A 22,599-nucleotide genomic window follows, 5' to 3' on the forward strand; every position below is an offset into this window, starting at 1 on the left:
GGGGGGGGCAGGCACCTGCTGGCACAGCCCTAGGCTGGGGAGCACAGCACCTCTTCCCATTTGTGGGGGCTTGGAGGCAGAGTCTCACACCGGCTTTGACTTTCAGTGGGCCAGGTGAATTATCCGAAAGTAGCAGACAGCTCTTCCTTCGATGAGGACAGCAGTGATGCCTTATCCCCTGAGCAGCCTGCTAGCCATGAATCCCAGGGCTCCGTGCCATCACCCTTGGAAGCCCGAGTCAGCGAGCCACTACCCAGTGCCACTTCTGTATCCCCTACTCAGGTGAGCCTACCCCTCTGGATGTTTTCCCACTCCCCCAGGGCACCAGACTTGCTGGAGCTACCCAGAGTGGGGTCTCATGGGCCAGGTGGGACTGGGAAGCTGGAGGATTGGAGGTAGGGGTTGCCCTAGCAGCTCCGGAGCTGGCTGCTTGAGTCCCAGTGGTGGGGAGGGTGGAGAGGTCAGCCATGGACCCGTTTCAGCCTCACAGTGAGATCCCTGGGGCTCCCTGGCCTGTCCGCATCCACTTGGAACCAGCCACTTCTTCTGCATTGAGTTCAGTGGCTTGTTTCCTGCCCTTTGTGTCTCTGTATTCCAGTTCCCTCTGCCTGGCACCCCGGGGACTGCTCTTATCACCCCCCCTCATCTTTGCCCACCATTTGCCCCCCCGACGGTGCCGGGGCTGGAGGAGATGTCGGCAGCGGCCTCTGGGGAGGGTGGGGCTGGGATGCACCTCCACCTGGTGTGTCTGCACCTCCTGGGGCAGCCAGACAGGGAGGCTGTCCTCACCCCCTCCTTCTCTCTCAGGTTGTGTCTCAACTCCCATTGGGCTCGGATTCCGGAGAAACACTTTTCCTGGCAGAGCCGCCTCCTCTGCCTCCCAGCCTCACCAATGGAACCACACCCCCCCCAGCCAAGCCCACCCCGACACTCATTAAGGTACAGACCCCAGAGACTGCCCTCCCTCCCCTGACCTGGAGCCCTCTGAACCCTGTGTGATTTTGTTCTTGTTCTTGGTGAGGGACAGCTACAGGGAGTGGGGTGCATATCTCCTTCCTCTGCTCAGGGACCAGCAGAGGTCACTGAGGTAACATGGGAGTTCCCCCTGTGCTCTCTGTGGACACTGGCTGTCACGCTCGCAGCTGCCACTTATGGGGCACCATGGGCCAGGGTCTGGACTGGGTCTTCCTGGCTCTTCTTCCACCATCCCCCCTGAAAGCACAGCCAGCATAGCCCCTGGTCCACTGTCCCCCCTGAAAGCACACCCAGCACAGCCCCCGGTCCACTGGCACTCCTTGAGGCCATGGTAGCCTGTTCCATGAGTGATGAAACAGAAATGAAGTGATGGGCCCAAGGTCACACAGGGGCCACCTTGGGTATTTTCTTTTTTTAAGGTTGTAAGTAATCTCTACACCCAACATGGAGCTTGAACTTACAACTCCAGGACCAAGGCTGAGCCAGCCAGGTGCCCCTGGGCAGGTTTTACTCTCCTCCTGCAGGCCCTGACCTAACCTGTCTGAGGGGCAAGGCTCACCACCTGTGAGATGCCCACTGGGGACCACCGTGTGCAGACACTGTGCGGGGCACTGAGGTTAATTAAGTGCAGGGCCCAAGAGCCAGGGCCCTGTCCTCCCTGCCCCACAGAGCTGCCACCAGGGTCTCTGGGACTCAGCTCCCGACTGCCCACTTGCCGCCTCTCCTCGCCAGTGCCCCTGCACCTGCTGGGCGGATTCCCTTCCTTCCTGCCCCAGCTGCTCCTCTGTCTCCTCCTGTTGTCTGACCCTCTGCCCCTGACACAGACCCTGCCCTGACTGGGACCCCGTCCTGCTGCTGCTCACAGCCTGGGAGCTCTCCAGGTTCCCCTTCCCTTGCTCTGCCTCTGGCTGCTACCTCCCCGTGGGGCTCCCCTGCCCCCAGGGTTCCCCGTTTGCACCATCTCTGCGAGGCCCTGAGGCCCTGCTGCTGGCAGGAAATTTCAGGTTTTGTGGCTTCCTCATCCCATGGGAAGCAGTGAGCCCCTCCTCCTGGGGTCCCAGTGCCCTTCTGTGGTCTGTTCCTGGTTGGCCACAGATATCACAGTTTTCCCAAAAAAAATCCTTCCTCAGATCTGCTCCTGGGTAGCACAGCTGGTGCTACCTTTTGACCACTACAAATTTGAAAGAATAGTATAAATATATCCGTGTACCCTTCCTCTTTTCCGGGTAATGCCTCAGCCCTTGTGGGCTGGCTCCCCAGTCCCCCAGCGCACTGAGCTGTGGGTCTGTATGACCCGATCTTTGTAAAGTCGCTGGTGTGGAGGGTGTGAGCTCCATCATCCAGCTGTTTTTACTTTGGCGTATTCACTCTTTACTGGAGGTCATGGTAACATCTGCATTTAGTTGATTTTCTCTCCAGGCCAGAGACTCCTTTAAGTAAGAGGGGCTGTGTACAGCCCCCCACAGCCCATGCCCCCACCCCTGTGGGGCAGCCTGTGGGCAATGTTGAGGCCGCTCTTGTAGAGGAGTGCGGTCCGTCCCCAGCAAGCAGCAGTGGGAGCGTGGAACTGGGCAGGGTGGAGGACGGGGTTTTCTGAGGAGCCCAGCACTGCCCCCTGATGGCGCCCTGTGTATCCTGTGCCCTCAGCAAAGCCAACCCAAGTCTGCCAGTGAGAAGTCGCAGCGCAGCAAGAAAGCCAAGGAGCTGAAGCCAAAGGTGAAGAAGCTCAAGTATCACCAGTACATCCCCCCGGACCAAAAGCAGGACAAGGGGGCACCTCCCATGGACTCCTCCTATGCCAAGATCCTGCAGCAGCAGCAGCTCTTCCTCCAGCTCCAGATCCTCAACCAGCAGCAGCAGCAGCACTATAACTACCAGACCATCCTGCCCGCTCCGCCAAAGTAGGAGCCTCGGCACCACCCTGCCCGTCCCCCCGCAGGCACCCTGTCCAGCCCATGCCAGGCCTGCTGTGGCTGAAGCCCAGATCTTTAAGGACCCTTTGGTCTGGATCCTCCTGCCCCACCCCCACCCCCATCTCTGCCCTGAGGGTGATACTGGCAGGGTGCTCATGTCTACCTTTTCTTTTTAGGCCATCAGGTGAGGCCCCAGGAAGCAGTGGGGCCCCCCCAATACGCAGCCTCTCGGCTCCCAGTAGTGGCTCCAGCTCGAGTGCTCCTGGGCCCAGTGGGCTGGCACGTCAGAACAGCACCTCACTGACTGGCAAGCCAGGAGCCCTGCCTGCCAACCTGGATGACATGAAGGTGGGTGGGTGCCCCTTCCCATTGGAGCACTGGGGCCACTGCCAACCTGACCTCCCATGGGGACTGGCCTAGTGTTTGGATGTAGGGAAAGCAGTGAGAGCAAGATGCACGGCCATGGAAGGCAGAGCAGAGCTCCAGACGCTGGTCTCCTCCAGCAGAGGCCCCTGGAACCTGCTCCAAGGCTGGCCTGGTCCCGCTCATCTGTGACATCTGCGTCATCGTGGTCATTCCGGTGAACTCCATGGCCTTGGAGCCTGCCAGCCCCTTCATACAACTTCTCCCTTGAGCCTTTGCTGTGTAGCATGAGAAATAGGGAGTATCACCCCTGCTTAAGGATGAGCAAGTGGAGGGCAGCCCAGGTGGCTCAGTAGTTTAGCACCACCTTCAGCCCAGGACGTGATCCTGGAGTCCTGGGATCGAGTCCCATGTCAGGCTCCCTGCAGGGAGCCTGCTTCTCCCTCTGCCTGTGTCTCTGCCCCTCTCTCTCTCTCTCATAAAAAAAAAAAAAAAAAAGGATGAGCAAGCGGGGTTGTTGAGGGCAGAGGGGCGAGACCTGGCTGCTGGTAGAGTCAGAATCCAGACTTGGGGCTGTCCCCTTCACCTTCCCAGCTGCTTCCACTTTGTCTGTTAACGCCCCACTGAATTTGCTGCGTCTGTTGGGGAAAAGAGTGGCCCATGCTTGGGACACAGACCCTGCTCGTGTCCTGGGGCCTTGGAGGGTGCATCATGTCTGGGGCATGGCCTGTTTCTTCTGCTTCAATCAGAAGATGGAACAGACCAAATTCTCCCTCTCCCTGGAGTTTGTTCTCAGAAGCAGACCGGCCCTTCCTGAGTCATGATCAGACCCCAGCAAGATGCAGCCCTTGTGTGGGTAGCTGAGCACAGGCTTCAGAGTCCATCAGACCTGGATTTAACGTCTAACTCTGCTGCTCACTAGCGGTGATCTTAAAGTTATTTTACTTTTGTGAGCTCAGTTTTCTCATCTGTAAAATCCAGTTGATTCAATTAAGTATTTAAGTAACTAAACACTAGGTACCATGCTGGGGGTGGGGACAGTTGAGGGCATGTCATGCCCAGACGGGGTAAGGAGCATTTTAACCAGGTCACTTGTGTGGCGAGGATGGGAACAGGGAAGAGGCCGGGCTCAGGCACACACATCTCACCCTCCAGGGCTGTGGGAGAGTCAGGGGCTCGTGGATCTGAAGCACCACTGGGACCCAGATGGATGAAGCCTAACGTGCAGAGCTCATCCTCCCTACCTCCCCGCCTGCCCTCCTTGCCGCCCTGCCCCCCCTGACTCTCGGTCCCCTTGCAGGTGGCTGAGCTGAAGCAGGAGCTAAAGCTGCGGTCACTGCCCGTCTCAGGCACCAAGACAGACCTGATCGAGCGTCTGCGTGCATATCAAGAACAAGTCAGCCCTGCCCCAGGAGCCCCCAAGGGCCCTGCTGCCCCCTCCATCCTGCCCAAGGCTGGTGAGGTGGTGGTCGCCTTCCCGGCTGCCCGGCTAAGCACGGGGCCTGCCCTGGTGGCAGCAGGCCTGGCCCCCGCCGAGGTGGTGGTAGCCACAGTGACCAGTAACGGGGTGGTAAAATTCGGCAGCACGGGCTCCACGCCCCCCGTGTCTCCCACCCCCTCGGAGCGTTCACTGCTCAGCACGGGCGATGAGAACTCCACGCCCGGGGACACCTTTGGTGAGATGGTGACTTCACCACTGACCCAGCTCACCCTGCAGGCCTCGCCACTACAGATCCTTGTAAAGGAGGAGGGCCCCCGGGCCGGGTCCTGCTGCCTGAGCCCTGAGGTGCGGGCCGAGCTAGAGGGGCGCGACAAGGACCAGATGCTGCAGGAGAAGGACAAGCAAATCGAAGAGCTGACCCGCATGCTGCGCCAGAAACAGCAGCTTGTGGAGTGGCTGAGGTTGCAGCTGGAGCAAGAGAAGCGGGCCCAGCAGCCGGCCCCCGCCCCGGCCCCCGCCCCCCTTGGCACCCCAGTAAAGCAGGAGAACAGCTTCTCCAGCTGCCAGCTAAGCCGGCAGCCCCCGGGTCCTGGGCACCCCTTCAGCCCCAGCCTGGGGGCCCCTACTGCCCACCACGCAGACACTTGTCCCCTGGTGCCCCCGGCCGTGGTGGTGAAGCAGGAGGCTGTGCTGCCGGAGCCTGAGCCAGCCCCCACTCCCCAGCTGCTTCTGGGCCCACAGGGTCCCGGCCTCATCAAGGGAGTCACACCTCCCACCCTCATCACTGACTCCACAGGGACCCACCTTGTCCTCACCGTGACCAATAAGAATGCAGACAGCTCCAGCCTGGCCGGCGGGAGCCCCCAGCAGGTACCTGGGTGTCGGGGGGTGGGGGTGACAGCCCATTTACCAGGCACCCCCGTGGCTAGGCAGGTTGTGCTCGCTTCCTTTAAACCTCCACTCAGTCCTCTGAAGTGAAGGATTGTCATCCCCTTGTCACCAAGGCAAGGTATAAGACTTGGAAAGATTAGGGAGCTGCCCAGGACCCCACAGCCATGAGGGTAGAGCCATTGGGGACTGCCTGTCCCTGTAGCTGGGCAGAGGGCCCTGAGCAGCCCCCCAGTCCAGGCCAGGGCCCATGCCCACCTCTGCTCCCTGGGGGTGGGAGAGGCCAGGGGCCGCCAGGCTGAGCCCCTTCCACTCCTCAGAGAGGCCTACTGCCCCCCCCGCCAAGCCGTCCTTGGCAGCTGGCTCCCTGTTACTGCCACACTCACAGCCTATACCCTCCACCCAGCCTGGTCCACAGGTGAGGCTGCTTTAGGCTTTGTGTGGCCTCTGGGCCCTGCAGAGCTCGGGAGTGGAGGAGGGGACAGTGATAGGAACCAGGTGTCTCAGGATGGGAGACCAGGGCCCCTCCCTGTCCCACGTGGCTTGTACCGAACCCAGGCAGCCAGTCGCCTCATGCCTCCCCACCCTCTGCAGGGTCACAGGTCAGGCAGGGCCTCCCCTGTCCCCTGTCCCTTCTTCCCCAGTGGCTTCCATGCAAGCTTCTGAAAACCCAGTGTGGCAGCAGGTTGTCCTGGCCTGGGCACCTCCTGCCTGCCCCCCCTGGACTGTGCAGGGCCCCGGGGCTGCTTCGCTCCTCCCAACCACCGGCTCTCTCCCTGTTCTCCTGTCCAGCCCTTGTCCCAGCCTGGTTCTCCAGCCCCTGGCCCACCAGCCCAGATGGACCTAGAGCACCCATCACAGCCCCTCTTTGGGACCCCTACTCCTCTGTTGAAGAAGGAGCCGCCTGGCTATGAGGAAGCCGTGAGCCAGCAGCCCAGACAGCAGGTGAAGAAGGTAGACTGGGGCCTGGCCAGGGTGGGCGTCTGCCTCAGCAGCTGGGCTGGGTTCCCGCAGTTGTCACCGTGTCCCCCCGCCACCAAGCCGGCCGGCAGATAGGGGCAGAAGAAGACTTGTAGGGCCGGGGATGGAGGGGAGGGGGCATTATGGGCAGACTGGCCAGAGCTTGGCCTGACAGGAGTGAACTCTGGGAGCCCGTGCCCAGGCCCATGGGTTCTGCAGGTCTGACTGCCTGTTCAGGGGTGCAAGCAAGGCTGCAGGCCTCCTGTTCTAGATTTTCATCCTTTTTTTTTTTTTTTTTCTCCTTCTGTATGTCCCTCAGGAGAATGGTTCCTCCAGCCAACAGATGGATGACCTGTTTGACATTCTTATTCAGAGTGGAGGTAAAGCCAAGATTCCTGAGCTGCCTCTCCAGCCAAGCTCTTCCTTGCTCCATAGGCTGCGTTCAACCCTGGGGTGCTTTGTTCATCGGTTTCAGTCTCGTTACGGAACACCGAAGGGGGGCCGACAGGCCTTGTAGTTGCGATGTAGCAACAGTTGAGACACACACCATCTCCAGAGGGGGCAGGGGTGCAGCCCTCCAGCAGTGGTTGCTTCACCCAGCACCCACTGCGTGGTGGGCACTGTCCCCCCAGCTTGGAGTATAGCGATGAGCAAAACAGATGTTTGCCTTTGCACAGTCTAGTGTGAGGAGATGAATAGTAGACAAGTAAGCTATACCACATGTGAGGAGTAAGTACTACAGAAAGCTGGCAAGGGGGGCATTTGGGTTGACCTCGTTGAGCTCCTTGGGGGGGCACCTGTGGGACCAGGTGTGCTGGAGTTGGGGTGTGGGCTCAGGAGTCAGAGAAGTTACAGGTCAGGGCAGATCATGAGGCCTCGTGGGTGCAGGGGGAAGGGCTGAGACTCTGGATGAAGTTGAGCGAAGGGTGGTTCCAGCTGGAAGGGCAGGAGCTGGGAGGCAGCTGTGGACCCAGTGGGCCTGGGCCAGCCCACAGCAGGGGGAGAAGCTGAGCCGGGGTGTGCTTTAGAGAGCCATGGACTAGGCATGTCTAGCGAGGTGACAGGAGGGCAGCAGCCCTGGTGTTAACTAAAGGTTCAGCCTGAGGTGCCCAACACTGCCAGGGGGAGCCCTGAGCCACGCTGGGGATGCCTCAGTACAGCTGCTTGTCCCGAGACAGCCAAGCAGGGGAGTTGTTGGCATCTAGATGGCATTCGGAGCCATGAGATCGGGTGAGCAGAGAGGATGAAGTGGGAGTGTGTCCAGGGGCACGAGCAGATGACGCTCAGAGCAGGCAGAGACCATGAGGTCCTGGAGTTCAGGACTGTCATTGGGCGGTCACGGGGTTAGCAGTGTGGTGGCCGGTGGTGAGCCGGACTGGGGTGCAGGAGCCCACGAGTCTGCCAAGGGAGCAAAGAGCCAGCCACTTGCACACTGATAGAGGAGATCCCGAGTGCAGGGAGGGTGCAGGGAGGGGAGGAGGGCTCAGCGTAGGGGCTGGGGCAGCTCACTGGCGGCGGCAGCCAGGGAGGCAGAGTGTGCGGAAGATCTCTGAGTGCTGGGATGATGGCGGTAGGGGGAGGGCTGGCAACATGGAACCGGTTAAGCCAGAGCTCAGCGCTGAATCTGTACACTTTAAAACGGTGAATTTTATAGACACCTGTGTGGCTCAGTCTATGGAACATACGACTTTCAATCCTGGGGTTGTGAGTTTGAATCCCAGTTAATGTGTAGGGATCTTTTTTTTTTTTTTTAATTTATGATAGTCACAGAGAGAGAGAGAGAGGCAGAGACACAGGTGGAGGGAGAAGCAGGCTCCATGCACCGGGAGCCTGATGTGGGATTCGATTCCGGGTCTCCAGGATCGCGCCCTGGGCCAAAGGCAGGCGCCAAACCGCTGCGCCACCCTGCGCCAATCTTTTTTTAAGATTTTAAGAAATAAAGTGATGAGTTTTGCCTCAAAAAAGAGTAGGAGTGGGCAGCCCCGGTGGCGCAGCGGTTTAGCGCTGCCTTCAGCCCAGGTTGTGATCCTGGAGTCCCAGGATCGAGTCCCACGTTGGGCTCCTGCGTGGAGCCTGCTTCTCTCTCTCTCTCTCTCTGTGTGTGTGTGTGTGTGTGTGTGTGTGTGTGTGTCTCTCTCTCTGTGTCTCTCAGGAATGAATAAATAAAATCTTTTAAAAAAAAAAAAAAGTAGGAGCTTAAGAGCTAATGTTACCCTCAAGGCCACAGATTCTAACCTTAGGGAGGCTCCGTGGACTCCAGAGTGTGCAATGGGGCCTGAGGCACATTTCTAGCAAGCACAGGTGCACTGTGACGCTGCTGGGCTGGGTGGTGCTGGCAGGCAGTGGGAGAGGCTGGCCAGAGCCTGGAGAGGGGCCTGGGCAGTTCCTGGTGTCCAGGCAGGAACCCAAACTGGGAAAGCTCAGGCTACCTGGAAAGAGATTGTGCCAGAAGCAGAGGGGGAGCAGGCCAGGCCTTGAGCCGTTAGCAGTGAAGAAGGCAGAGAAAGGGAGCTGGGGGTTCGGCCAGCCAGAACTGGCCCCAGGAGGCATTTGAATGGGGTGGGCGGGGCCTGCAGCGGTCCCATGGTGGCAGCTGGGGAGACCGAGCTTGGTGAGACCTGGTGAGATCCCGTGTCTGACTGGGATGGGCTGCGAGAGGGAGGGAAGACAGGCCCAAGAGGGCCAGGGAGTAAGCCTGGTTGGATTCTGCATATTTTTTTATTGTGGTCAAATACACATAAAATTTGCCATTCTAATTTTTAAATGTAGAATTCGGTATTATAAATACAGTCAGTGTTGTGCAGCCATCACCACCATCTGTTCTTAGAACGTCTCCGTCTGTACTGACCCTTATGTCCTGTTCGGAAGGCGCTCCCCACCCTCACCCCCCAGCCCCAGATAACCTGTTTTATCTGTGCTCAGAATTCTCCGGCTCCCCGGGACTCCTGTCCGTGGAATCCGACAGTCCCTGTCTCCGGCCCGCTTCCCTAGCACAGCGCCCTCAGGGTTCATCCACGTAGCGAGTGGCAGTCTCCTTCCTTGTCACGGCCGCGTGAGCTCCCACTGCAGAGCCGGAGCACCTCGTGCTGACCGCTCACCCACGAGGGACACTCGAGTGGTTTCCACCCGGGCTGTTGTACCAAACAGTGCTATGAACACTGGCACGCTAGCATCTGCTGGGAGCCCCTGCACATCTTCCAAGCGGCTGCACTGTGTGCACACCAGCCGTGCCCACGGGCTCAGTGTCTCTCTACGTCCTCGCCAACACGTATTTCCAGTTTTAAAAAACCAAAACCACTAGCCGCCTTACTGGGTGTGAAGGGGTCTCCTTGTGAGTTTGACTTGCATTTCCCTAACAAGGACTGAGGGGAGTGGAGCATCCTCTCCTGTCCGTACGGGTCATTCGCAGATCTTTTCTTGGAGAAATGGTGGAGTCCTTTGCTCCTTTTCCCCGTTGGGTTTTGTGGCTGAGTTATGGCTCTAGTCTGGATGGGAGCCAGTAGAGTCATGGTGCGTGCTATTCCCTCCCACCCTGTGGGTTGTCTCTGCACTTGATGGCGTCCTTTTGTGCACGCTTTTTTTAATCAGTTAATGTATTTTTTTGGCTGTTGCCCGTGTTTCTGGTGTCACAACCAAGAAATTACCGAATCCAGTGAAGATCTCTGACCTATTTGGAGTTAACTTTTTTGTATGTGGTGTAAAGAGGGGCTGGCCTCAGGTCCTATTCAGGTCTGGTTTCTGACATCCACTCACCTTGTTTGCCAGAAATCTCAGCGGATTTCAAGGAGCCACCACCCTCCGTACCAGGGAAAGAGAAGCCCTCCTCGACGGCAAGCTGCGGGTCACCGCTGGCCACGCCATCCCCGCCCTCTGCCGAGCTCCCCCAGGCTGCACCGCCTCCCTCAGGCTCACCCGCCCTCCCTGGGCGCCTGGAGGACTTCCTGGAGAGCAGTACGGGGCTGCCCCTGCTGACCGGAGGGCATGAGGGGCCAGAGCCCCTGTCCCTCATTGACGACCTCCACAGCCAGATGCTGAGCAGCTCTGCCATCCTGGACCACCCCCCCTCACCCATGGACACCTCGGAATTGCACTTTGCCCCTGAGCCCAGCGGTGTGGGCCTGGACCTGGCTGACAGCCACCTGGACAGCATGGACTGGCTGGAGCTGTCGTCCGGCGGCCCCGTGCTCAGCCTGGCCCCGCTCAGCACCACCGCACCCAGCCTCTTCTCCACGGACTTCCTCGACGGGCATGACTTGCAGCTCCACTGGGATTCCTGCTTGTAGCTCAGGGGCTGGAAGCTGGGGAACTCCTGGGAGCTCACCTCTCTGTGGTCGTGAGTCCTGACAATCACGGGCCCTGCTCCCCCCCACCCCCACCCCCGGAGGCTGGAGCAGGCCCGCCGGGACGGGCCAGGGCCATTCTATTGACCTCCTTTTGCGAGGTCAGAGGTGCAGTCTGGCTGCAGTTTGCTCAGATGAGGCCTGGGGTGAATCTCCTTCCTGCTCTTCCCTGGGAGGGAAGAAACTAGCTGGGCCTCTACCTCCCCACTCCCCGTGATGCCAATCCCAGGGTCCCAGGCTTCCTGGGAGGGGAGCCCCTTGCCATTTTAGCGTCTTCGTGTAGTGTAACCATTTAGTGGCTGATGGCAAACGGTTTCTGTACAGGTGTATATAGCTCTATATTCTATATCGCCATGCATATGTATACATCTATTTTGGGGGCTGGGAGGCAGATGGGAGCTCCCTCCCGTCCTGTGCACAATACAGAAGGGCCTGGAGACCACCGCTCCTGGGGTTGGAGCAGCTTACCTCAGCCCCGTCACGCGTGTTTGACATGTAGACACCCTGCCACCGCCTGTGCCCCACCTGCGTCCTGCTCCGTACTAGTGCCACAAGGGCAGAGGTGCTTCCTGGCCACCCACCCACATTCCGTCCCGCTGCCTCACTGCGGCCACCATGGCCCTGGGACAGGAGGGGTGTCCTCCCCTAAGCTACAGCCACCTCTTGCCCAGGGGCTCAGCCTCCCTCTGGCCTGTCACTATCTTAACAGGGATTAGGGATGGAGTCACTAAACCAGTGCTGGGACAGAGGTCGGGAAGAAGCTGTGTGGTCTTTTTAAAATAAAAACAAAAACACTGACTTTGGTTCCTTTTTGTTCAATCTGTGGAAGAGGCGGGTGATCTGGCTGGGTCCTAGACTTTCTAGACCACTCCAGGAAGCACAGAACCTTGGACATACAGCTCTACTCCCTGGCTGGACAGAAGACTGGAGGTTCCCAAGGACACGATTTATTGACAAACCAAAGAGCCCCCTTCCTGAGCAAAAACGGACAGAACAGAGGTGGCTCTCCACCTCAAGAGATTTTTGGTTGGTACAAACAAATTGGGGCCTGGGGCGTCCGTGAAGACCCAGGCAGAGCACTCCCCTAGGCACTGGGAGAAACCGGCTCAGCCCCACCTCCCGCTCCTGCCACCCACTGTCCTCTGGTGACCATCCTGGGCATTCCTGGTGGCATCCCTGTTCACCGTGCCGTGGTGCAGGCCAGAGCTCCAGCACCTCTCCCCCTGACCCCACAGTGTGGAGTGGGCCCGGGCCACCTCAGACCCCATCCCAAAGCAGACCCAAGACTGGCCAGGACTGAGCTGTCGTCTTGCTTGAGGAAGGGGCTGCTTGGTAGCCAACAGGTGGGGGAGGCCTGGGCTTGCGGGGCCACTGGTGCAGAGCATCACCCGTCGATGTCCCAGCTGAAGAGGTGGTGCTTCACGAGCATGTCCTGAACACCCTCCTTCAGTGGCTTCTTCTCCTCCTGCACACAGGGACAGCCTCTGTCGCAGGCAGCATGGCCTGGGGTGCGGCTCGTGTATCATGTGATACAGCACTCAGGCTCCCCACAGGCCCCACCTCAGCCACCCAGGAAGTGTCTGGGGCCACCTGCCAGCACAGACACCTGGCCTCCCCACCCCAGGCAGCCCTCACGGGGAACGTGGGTGCAGGGCCGAGAACCAACCCCACCCACCCACCTCTCTCTTCACAGGAAGTTCCCAGTCCTGGGACAGGCTGAAGGCGAAGCAGCAGAGGACGCTAGAGGTGAGGAGGGGACGGGGAGGTGGTCAGTGGCTCTCAGGTCCGCTCTGCACCCCCACCGGCCCCACCCCAGGCCACTAGGCGGGGTTCTCACCGGAGTTCGCACTTGATCTGGACCCAGCCAGGGCTGCGCAGGAAGGACCAGGGATGGTACCACTTCTCCACAGTAGGCAGGCTGGAGCACAGCACCTCCAGCCACAGGTGCAAAACCTGCTCGCTGGGGACAGGCAGGGAAAGGTGGGCACCCCAGCCCCTTCCCTCCACTTGGGGACTGCCTCAGGTGACTGCCCCTTTGCTCTCAGCCAGCTCTGGCTCCACTCCACTGGGAGACGCTCAGGCCCCTGGCCCCCCTTCCCCTTTCCCTCAGTCCCCTCCCAGCTCTTCCATTGGTGTCTTGAGACCGGGCCTGAGCTCTGCTGCTTGGCCCAGGAGCGGTGCCCGTAGCCCTGCTCTGAGCCTGGAGGCTGTCCCCTCTCCAGGTGGCCAATGCAGAAACCACACTCAGGCTGGCCCGGGTCGGCTGCACAGATGCCCAAGCTCCCTTCAGGCAGGCGCCCCCTCCCTAGCTGGCCAGGATGGCCAGTTCCGGTGAGCCCCTCACCGGGCCTGCTGCTACAGTCTGTGCCTCCTGAAACCCGCGAGCGCCTGGCCAGCCCGCAGAACGCTGGAGGAAGGCTCCTGGAAGCTGGCCTGGCTGCCTTGTCTGTCCAGGTCCTGGGCCCCAAAGGCCCGCTCACAGGCACCCACCGCCCCGCAGGGCCACAGCGCAGGCTAGCACTCATCCGACTGGACGGCCACTGGCCCACAGCAGGCAGGGATACTCACTTGAGCCCCACACAGATGAGGGACCGGAGCTTGACGTCCATCTGTGCATGTGCAGCGTCATGGGTCACGTTCACAGACTGCACAGCCTGGGAGGGCCCGGCTGTCAGGTCACTCCAGCTGCCGACCCGGGAGGCCTGCTCCACCCACCACCCCACTTACCCGGTAGAGCAGCTCCTCTGGGGTCAGGACTTTGCCATCTTCATCCAGCCTAAAGGAGGGACCAGAGCTGCCATGCTGCCCAGTACTGGGGGCTCAGGCTGTGGCCCCCACGGGGCTGCCAGGACGACACGGGGCAGGGGGTTGGGGCCCGTTACCTGTACGTCTTACACAGCACCAGGCGCGAGTACACTGAGTCAAAGTCTCTCTCCACCTCCCGGCCTGCTGCCTGGGGGTCAAGGGGAGTGTAAGGGACAACAGGGTCCAACAGAGGCATGCTTCCTCCCCATGAGCCCCTGTGCCAGCTCTACAGGGCCAGGGGCTCAAAGAAAAGGACAGTGGGGGAAGTGGGTCCAGCCATTGACTTACCTCCTCGATAAACAGCCATGGGTGGCAGGCACCCCCAAGCAGCGACGGCTTCTTCAGCCCATGCTCAAATAGGGCCTTGAGAGCTGGACAGAGGGTCCCTCGAACGAGGTCTGTGACCCCCTCTGTCACGGCGTCGTCCCCCGCAATGGAGTACTGACGGTGGGGGACAGGGTCTGAGAGGCGCCAGTCACCCCCACAAGGGGGTGACCCAGCATGCGCCAAGGTCAGGTGGTGGCAGCTCCAGGGGTAGCTGTGCCTTGTGCACTTCTTACCTCTTTGCTCCGTTCATCCAGAACTTCTACAAACTTGGCTGGAAACCAGCCTGGGGGAGAAGCAGGGCCCTGTGAGGAGCAGATGGGGTGTCCCCACACCTCCCACCCTGTGAGGGTCGGGGGAGGGTGGCCAGGGCTCCCAGGTTCACTGCCCAGCCCACCCCTTTTCAGACGGAGGCCTCACCTCTCAGGCCGTTCAGCTCCCCGACCCAGCAGTGCTCGTCCTTCTGAGAGATGATCTGCACGGTTGGCCGGCAGAGAGCAGGAGGAAGCAAAGCTTTGGTTGCCCAGGCCCCGTGCCTACAGCCGTGTGGCTGCACCCTCGGTTGGGCGGGTAGGACAGGAATGGGGCCCTGGCAGCCCAGGGGTGGGTGTCTGCTCCCGCTGCCAGGCTCCCCACACCCCACTTACTGTGATGATGTCGTTCTTGCGGAAGCCCAGCTCGTCATCGTCATGTCGCTCGAAGTCCAGCAGGGCCTTGGCCCGGCGCCGGTGGCTGCGTGAGCACGCCACATAGTTCTCGTGATCCCGCTGGTGGCTCTCCATGCTATAGTCCGGGCTCAGCTCCTGCCCGAGGGGCAGAAGGGCCTGCTGACGGGGAGGTGCCTCTCACCAGGGCCTTGGTGCCTCAGAATGAGGCTGGGGAGCCAGAGTCCCCAAGTTGAACCCACAACTCACCACACTACAGTTTTTGGGGTCTGTGCACTGGAAATGGCGTGCCACGCGCAAGATGGCTTCCCGGAGGTCAGCTACCAGTTCCGTCTGCTTGATGTTCTTGGCCTTGAGCGCTTCCAGGTCGTCCTCCCCTGGGAGCCCCAGAGAGCTATGGCAGCCACAGCCCCAGGGCAGCCTTCCCCTCCAACCCCAGGGAAGCTCAGGGTCTGCAATGGGCCTGAGGACGAATACCCCCTGGTCTCTATCCGCACCCTGCCTGCCTGTTCTGGGCGGGGGGGGGAGTAGGGGGGGTTGTGAGCTGGGACTCACTGGCAGGGAAGGAAACCCAGCCCAGCACCAGCTGCCATGGCAGTTCTCACCAAAGAGCAGGGAGGTGATGCCAGACTTCCTCCGCTGGGTCCTGCGACGCACAACCTGCAGGCAGGGAGCGGGTTGGTGGCAGCCAGGCGGGGTGGCAGGCGCCCCAGCACTGGAGGAAGCTGACAGAGCTCCTGCCAGCATCTCACACCACCTCATCTGGAATGGCCTCTGCGGTGGCTCTGAGCATCAGAAATGCAATTGGTTCAAAGCCAGGTCTGTCCTACACCCACATGGGGCAGGTCACAGCAGAGATGCACACAAGGCCAAGGCAGCAGGTCATTCCACAGCTGTGGTCTGACTGGGCCGGGCCCCCGGTGCCGGGCTAGGGAGGGGGCAGCAGAGCAAGGATGGGCGGGTGGGTTCCTGCGGCCTCTCTCACTCACTTCGGGCTTCCTCGGGGACCCCCCAGTGTGGGTGAGGCGGGGATTCCTCCCTTATGGGCCCACCTGCGAGAGGTTGGTGGTGGCGCTGGTCCCCAGGAGCTGGCCCTGGTCTGCAATGAGGTAGGCCAGGTGCTTGCGGCGCTGTGTCTCCACAGCCACGTCCGTGAGGGAGCCAGCCAGCCGCATGGCCTCCCCCAGCAGCAGCTCCGCATCCTCAATCTGTGAAGGGATGTCTGACAGCGTATTGAAGATAGAGGCCGAGTTCTCGGACTGGATCAGCTCCTCCTCCTGGGCCAAGCAGGGAAGGAGTAGAGGGGAGGGCACGTCACTGCTGAACGCCAGGCCTGCAGGCTGACCCCAATCAGGGTCCCCGGGAACAGGTAAACTCCCTGGATGATCAAGCTCAGTACCAGGAGTCCCGGGCCCCAGGGGACCCACTGCACTGTGGGCCTCTCAGGAGGGGCCAGCGGTCACATCACACAATGTTAAGAGCTGAACCCCCACTGCAGCCCCCAGAGGAGGGGCCCCAGGTGGGCCAGGGCTCCGGCCGCACCTTGAGCCGCAGCATGCCCAGCGTGGTCTGGAACAGCACCAGGGAGCCCTCGTAGAAAAACAGGTCCCAGAGGCGCAGCAGCAGCCTGACGTGCACCACACTGGCAAAGGCCGTGAGGAACCAGTGCAGCGTGATCAGGGACAACTCTGTGGACACAGACCAGAGCCTCTGTGGCCAGAACCAGGGGCAGCCAGCATGGGACAGCCTGGAAGGGGGGGGCGGTGTTCCCCAGAGACACATGCTGGGAAGAAGTGGGAGGGCTGCCCCCAAAGAGCAGTAAGTGGCCTTGCCTGCTCCAAGAGAAGGGAGGAAACAGGCCGTCAGGCACATCAGAGAACAAGAGTACAATAAAGACCATGCGTGCTACTGTGTTCGGGGCCTGGCTCTTGTCAGATGTTCTTTCTCCCACACGGCCAGCTGCCCGGTCCCCCACCAGCTGTGTCTGAAGGCCTCAGACCTGCGCATCTGAGCTAGAGTTGCAGGACCCCCAGGCCCCCAAGAAGACGGTGGGTGCCGACCCCCTTACCAATGTCGTGTTCCTGGAGCAGCTTGTCCAAGCGAGGCAGGTACTGGACGATGAGGTGGCGCAGGACCCGTTGGTCCGTCTGGACGCCTAGCAGAGTGGTGCTGAAGTAGGAGGCAGGGAGCAGGTCCTCAATGATGGCACACATCATCCAGAAAGCATCCTCCTCCTCCAGGAACAGCAGGAGGCAGGCAGCCACCTGGCCAGGGCAAGGGAACAAGGGGCCTCTACCCAGGTCTCCATGTGAATTAGAAGAGGTACCCCCTCTGGGGGTTACATCATAGACCACATGCTCCCCTCAGGCTGGAACCCACATATTCGGCAGCCCCAGCCCCCCATGGGGATTCCTACTCCTAGCCCTGCCACCCATCCCACGGCCCTGGATGGTTCTGTTCTCCAGTGGAGGCCTGGAGAATGCCCTTGGAGACACCCCCCCTGTCTCTCCTGGGCTGTGCTCACCATGCCTGTGCCCTGGCAGTAGCCGATCTCCGGGTAGAGCCAGGCCAGTGCTCGGAGGACCCTGCGCAGGCGGGGCACTCCAATGCTGCTCACATTGGCGAAGCAGGCGTTGCTGGGCATGGTGCGGAGCAGGTCCTTCTCAATCTGCCGGCAGCCCACCCACAACAAGTCCCCGTGAGATGCAGCTGCAGGCCTGGAGGCCCACACTGCCCTCCACATGGTCACACCCAAGGCAGCCCTGCGAGGGAGGCTGGGAGGCCCCTGTGTGGGACAAAGCCCAGGCAGGCTTTCCATTCAGGACTGAGGATTCTTAACGCTCTGGTCAGAGTGCACCCACCTGCCTTCAGGATTATAGCTCAGCTAGTGTGGAGTTGGTTCTACCACATTCACCAGGGGAACTTAGAAAATAAAATTACAGATCCCTAGGCCTCAAGGCAGAACTCCAGAATTCAGACTCTTCGGAATGAGGCCTGGAAATCTGTATTTAAAATCTCCAGGGGATCCCTGGGTGGCACAGCGGTTTAACGCCTGCCTTTGGCCCAGGGCGCGATCCTGGAGACCCAGGATCGAATCCCACGTCGGGCTCCCGGTGCATGGAGCCTGCTTCTTCTCCCTCTGCCTATGTCTCTGCCTCTCTCTCTCTCTCTCTATCATAAATAAATAAAAATTAAAAAAAAAAAAAAAAGTAAAATCTCCAGGCGATCCCATTGCACATCCAGGTTCGGTGGTCTTTTGACAACTGTCCCTGCTGCCTACAGAAGACCCAGAGGTGCAGGCTTATTCCAGACACATGTCTGAGTGGAAGGGCTGCCACATGGCTGCCTGCTCCCCGGGGCCACCCCTGCCAAGGAGAGACTGACAAGAGCAGGTTCCTGTGACCTCAGGCAACTCACTGCCCCCTTGCAGGCCACACACAGTTTCTGACCTGAAAGTGCTTCCGAAGGGCCCCTGGCGCCGGCCCACCCTCACCTGTTTGGCAGCAATGGTGTCATCATTGGAGCTGTTCTTCACCATCTCTCGGTAGGACAGCTCAGAATTCTTCTTCTTCTGCAGAGCCCCGGAGAGCCGCATCCACAGCTGCGGGGTGGGGGGGGAGGGGGCCGGCATGAGGCTTCGGTGGGACCCCTGAACCCCCCACCCCATGGGCCCTCTGCAGGTTCCTCGCAGCTTCACCTGTGGCCTCATGCTGTGTGGGATGCCAGCTAGCACTAGGGAGCGGAGCTTCTCAGAGCGGGGCAGAGAGACAGCAATCTTGTCCCAGGTGAGGTCCCCCACATCGTGATTATGGGTGAACTCCAGGTGGGCCTGCCACCGCAGCCTCTGTGGAGGGTCCTCCAACAGAGACACACCCGGAAGCCTGCTAGAACTGGGGTTGGCACTGTCTGCCAGGAGAGAGCCAGGAGGTGCAGCGGTGAGCAGGGCCAGGCCGTGGCCTTTACGTCCAGCACCCAGATCTCACCCCTGAAATCCAGACCCACGTTTCCAACAGCTTCCCAAGGCTCCATCTGCATGTCCCATAGACGTACCAATGAGCAAATGCAAGCGCTTTCATTTCTCTCCCAAACCTGCCTGGTCCCTCCCAGATCCACAGACCCACCTCCACTCTCCAGATGCTCAGGCTTGGACCTCAGAAGCCCCTCTGGCTCCTCTCCACTTACTCCCCCATTCAACCCCAAGGCAAATCGTCTTGGTGGACTCTCACTGCTCTTATCACCTCCAACTATGTGGCCTTTGACCAAGCCATCAACTTCCATCTGGGTCCGTACAGCCCTCTCACTCACTGGTTTCCACTCCTGCCTCCCTAAAGGCATTCACCCAGTAGTCAGAGTGCCCCTTCTCACACAAATCAGACCACGTCATTTGGCTCACTCAGACCAGAGGCCTTGCAAGGCTCGGTGACCACATCCTCTCAGCCTGGCTCCTCCATCCTCATCACCTACCGCTCTTGGTCTCTTGGCTCCAGCTATTCCTCACCTAATCCACTCCCACCTCAGGGCCTCTGAACTTACTATTCCTAGTCTCTATCCAAATGTCTTCCCTTCGAGAGGCCTTCCTTCATCACCTTGCACACATCCCACCTCCTCTCTTTTCCACAGCTCCAAATTTTTTCATAGCTCTTCTTGCCCCCATGAATAGTAACAGGCATGTTATTTGTTCATTGCCTAGGAATTCCACAAGGGCCAGGGCCACCTTCAGCTTTGTTCAAGGCACTGGGGATGTGGTGGTGGAGCTCATACAACCTGCAGACAGCCACTAAAATGCTGGCATGAGCACCACCAGGACACATCAGGGCATGTAGCCTCACACAGCTCCTCATCCTTACTCATCTGAGAACCATACTCTCAGCCTCAGCTTTGCAAAACTTCACCTTTAGTGAATTACATGCAGTCAAATGCACAAACTTTAAGTGTACACTTTGGTGAGTATCTGTAAGTAAATGTCTAAATGTCATCCCCATCAAGATAGATAATATTTCCATTATGCTAGAGAATTCCCTGTATTCCTCACAGGCCCAGCTTCTAACTTCCAAGTATCTGCCTGCAAACCAGAGAGCAAGGAAAACTTACATCAGAATTGGAATATGAGTGACCCGAAGACTGGTTTCAGCCCATTAAAATCTTCTAGTCCTAGTTATATCCTGGTGACAGGCTGTCCTGAGTTCTGGCAGACAGCTTTCCCGACAGCCCATTTGGAAACCAGAAGGTATATTTACAGAAGAAAACAATGGAAATGGCCTGGAAGCCCACTTACAGAAGAGTGGTTATAAAATATTGTGGATAAATCCATTATAATGGAATATTATGGAAAACATGCTTTTAAAGAGATCTTAGCTGACAGAAGAAATGCTTGTGGTAAATAATGTTAAGAGATAACAGCAATATAAAAATGTGTAGATATCATAACGTCACTTATGAAAAGTACAGACACACATGGCCAGGAAAGAGAGAAACTGAAGTGTCAACAGTTATCTTTAGGTTGTGGGATCATGTGTTAATTTGTTTTAATCTTTATACTTTTCTGTGTTTTTCAACTTCACTACAGTAAAATCACTGCTTTTATTATCATATGAAGATCAATAAAATTAACCTAAACTTAAAAATATCAGAAGTTTCCATATACTCAGAGCTGCCTCTGAGGGTGATACTGTTGTCAGTACAGGAGCAGGTGAAACCCCAGAGCCCAGTTCATGGTGTCATGATGGAGTGTCACCAGAGCTGGAGTCCTCCGCATGGACACCAGCAAGATTATGCACCAAGGGCCCATTCTTACCTTCCTTGTCCACGCGGAAACCAAACTCATCGTAGCAGAACTCTGCTTGTTCTACAGACTCTTCCTTCTAGAACCAGGATGAGGAAGAGCCAATTGTGTGGCCACCAGTTTGGGACCACAGATTCTGGAAGATGCCACCCACACAACTGCCTGCTGAAATTCCACCCGCCGCCAAGACTCAGATCAAAGGCCGCCCCTGCTTGAAGCCTCTGTGGTCATCACTCAGCTACAGGAGCCACCACCTTCTCCATCTGACCCAGCATTTTCCTCGTTCTCTTCAGAGGTCAAATACAGTAAGATCAAGGTAGAAATAAATTTGATGCATTTCTATATCCTGACAGTACTGAGCACATGGTGCCATAATACTTTTTCTCCAACCTAATGACTGATTCCCAGAGGACGTGGAGCTAAGATGCCATCTCTGATGATGGCTTCTGAGCTGAAGTGAACACAGTAGGGTGGCTACCCACCCCCAGGAAGTCTAAAGCAGTAGGTTCCCTTTGGCGCCACAGCCTGGGCACCCAGCTATACCTGTGTGTACTTGGCCAAGATCTCCTGGGGCCACATGCTCGGGGTCAGGGCTGAGAAGGGGCCACTGGCAGAAGGTATGTGGTTTCCTAAAATCAAGGAGGATCAGGAATAGGAGATGAAGAGAATGCCGAGCATTGAGGGGGAAAATTCAAGTTGGGACATCCCCCATGCTCCCCCACCAAGGGCACCAGCAGAAAAGGGAGGACTGCACCCTTTGAAGTGGGATGGGTGGGTGTGGGGGAAAGACCTAAAAATGAGCAAAAGAAAAAAAAGCAACATGTTACAAAACATAACCAAATTTCATCTCCTTACATCTTCCTCCACCCAAGTGTGAGGAGTTGTAGCCTAGAGGGAGGGGAGAGCATAAGAGATTGAGGGAAGCTGGAGATCTGAGCCGTGAAAAGCTGTGGTGACCCTGGGTGCCCTGTAGGGCCTCCTCCTTTCTCGCACTGTTATCCTCAGAGGTCTGTCTTGCTTCCACTCCACTGGATGGGCCCTCAGGGCAAGACCCTTTTCTCCTTCTGGACAGCCTCTCACCTGACATTGTGTAGAGAGGCAGGGCAGGTCTTCTGCAAATCTACACTCAGAAGGCTTCCTGGCCTATTATCTTATAGCTGGAAGGCTCCTCAGGCTTCATCTGGTCCAGAAACATCTGCCCTGGCAGGAGAGCAGAGGGGAAAGTCATTATAATGCAGCCTCTCTCCTAGGAGTCATTTCCACCCACTACTCTGAGTGAAAAGGAAAAGTCACCCTTCAAAGAAATGCCTCCTATTCTGAACATTTCATCTGGGAGAGGATATATGAAACACTCTGAAGAAGCGACAAAACTATTAACAGCTCTGTGAGCCAAGTGGAGTGTCCACTCAGTTCCATTGGTAAAGGAGAGAATCATACACACAGGTTTCCTGGTGCCCTAGGCTCAAGCCAATGGTTCTTCAAAAGGGGGGAAAAAAACAGCCAAACCTCCATGATTAGGTTTCCCTGAGCCAGAATTTTTAAGGAACCACTTAGCAGAATACAACTCAGGCTTCTAAGCCAATACCTCGAATTCACCTCAACACTGACATTTTCCCCTTCACCAAACCATCCACTCGACCACTTTCTCCACTAGCCTTATGGCTAGGAAACCAGGAGGTCGCAATCTAATCTAGATCTCTCCTGTTGCTGCTGAAACTCCTGCCTCCCTCTCTTTTTTTGTCCTCTCAAAAAATGAGGACTCAACAATAAAAAAGACAAAATGAGCAAGAGATCTGCATATACATTTCTCCAAAGAAGAATTAAATGGCCAAAAAGCAGGTAAAAAGATTATTCATCGGGGCACCTGGGTGGCTCAGTGGTAAAGGATCTGCCTTGGGCTCAGGTCGTGATCCCAGGGTCCTGGGATCGAATCTCACATCGGGCTCCCCACTGGGAGCCTGCTTCTCCCTCTGCCTGTGTCTCTGCCTCTCTCTGTGTGTCTCTCATGAATAAATAAATAGTCTTAAAAAAAAAAAGATTATTCATCAGGGAAATGCAAACCAAGACCTCAGTGTGGTACCATTCCACACCTACTAAGATGGCTCTAATCAAAAGGATTGTAGGTGTGGACAAGGATGTAGAG

General features: G+C 58.0%; 2 protein-coding genes across 9 annotated transcripts in view; one reads left to right on the top strand and one right to left on the bottom strand.

Moving 5' to 3' along the window:
• The window catches only part of MRTFA (myocardin related transcription factor A), a 99,287-nt gene extending 87,609 nt beyond the window's left edge, over positions 1-11,678 (top strand). For 2 of the 3 annotated variants that reach the window (XM_041754023.1, XM_041754025.1), the window contains 8 exons: positions 107-282; positions 808-939; positions 2,623-2,876; positions 3,065-3,236; positions 4,552-5,562; positions 6,373-6,534; positions 6,860-6,920; positions 10,306-11,678. In XM_041754023.1, the coding sequence (XP_041609957.1) occupies positions 107-282; positions 808-939; positions 2,623-2,876; positions 3,065-3,236; positions 4,552-5,562; positions 6,373-6,534; positions 6,860-6,920; positions 10,306-10,823 (2,486 nt within the window). In that variant the 3' untranslated portion in view covers positions 10,824-11,678. The remainder of the gene's footprint in view (positions 1-106; positions 283-807; positions 940-2,622; positions 2,877-3,064; positions 3,237-4,551; positions 5,563-6,372; positions 6,535-6,859; positions 6,921-10,305) is intronic. The other variant, XM_041754024.1, reaches the window with a different exon arrangement.
• Positions 11,679-11,811: 133 nt separating this feature from the next.
• The window catches only part of SGSM3 (small G protein signaling modulator 3), a 45,885-nt gene continuing 35,097 nt past the window's right edge, over positions 11,812-22,599 (bottom strand). For 3 of the 6 annotated variants that reach the window (XM_041754026.1, XM_041754027.1, XM_041754030.1), the window contains 21 exons: positions 21,537-21,656; positions 21,000-21,085; positions 20,469-20,535; positions 18,372-18,580; positions 18,168-18,275; positions 17,199-17,342; positions 16,743-16,938; positions 16,217-16,362; positions 15,727-15,951; positions 15,280-15,334; positions 14,924-15,051; positions 14,657-14,812; positions 14,430-14,484; positions 14,246-14,295; positions 13,974-14,126; positions 13,763-13,833; positions 13,608-13,656; positions 13,449-13,534; positions 12,718-12,840; positions 12,560-12,620; positions 11,812-12,345 (listed from right to left, as the gene is read on the bottom strand). In XM_041754026.1, coding sequence (XP_041609960.1) covers positions 12,265-12,345; positions 12,560-12,620; positions 12,718-12,840; positions 13,449-13,534; positions 13,608-13,656; positions 13,763-13,833; positions 13,974-14,126; positions 14,246-14,295; positions 14,430-14,484; positions 14,657-14,812; positions 14,924-15,051; positions 15,280-15,334; positions 15,727-15,951; positions 16,217-16,362; positions 16,743-16,938; positions 17,199-17,342; positions 18,168-18,275; positions 18,372-18,580; positions 20,469-20,535; positions 21,000-21,085; positions 21,537-21,543 — 2,256 coding nt within the window. In that variant the 5' untranslated portion in view covers positions 21,544-21,656 and the 3' untranslated portion in view covers positions 11,812-12,264. The remainder of the gene's footprint in view (positions 12,346-12,559; positions 12,621-12,717; positions 12,841-13,448; positions 13,535-13,607; positions 13,657-13,762; positions 13,834-13,973; positions 14,127-14,245; positions 14,296-14,429; positions 14,485-14,656; positions 14,813-14,923; positions 15,052-15,279; positions 15,335-15,726; positions 15,952-16,216; positions 16,363-16,742; positions 16,939-17,198; positions 17,343-18,167; positions 18,276-18,371; positions 18,581-20,468; positions 20,536-20,999; positions 21,086-21,536; positions 21,657-22,599) is intronic. The other 3 variants (XM_041754029.1, XM_041754031.1, XM_041754032.1) reach the window with 2 other exon arrangements.

This window comes from Vulpes lagopus, chromosome 5 (genome assembly GCF_018345385.1).
Source record: "Vulpes lagopus strain Blue_001 chromosome 5, ASM1834538v1, whole genome shotgun sequence".
NCBI classification, from domain to species: Eukaryota; Metazoa; Chordata; class Mammalia; order Carnivora; family Canidae; genus Vulpes; species Vulpes lagopus.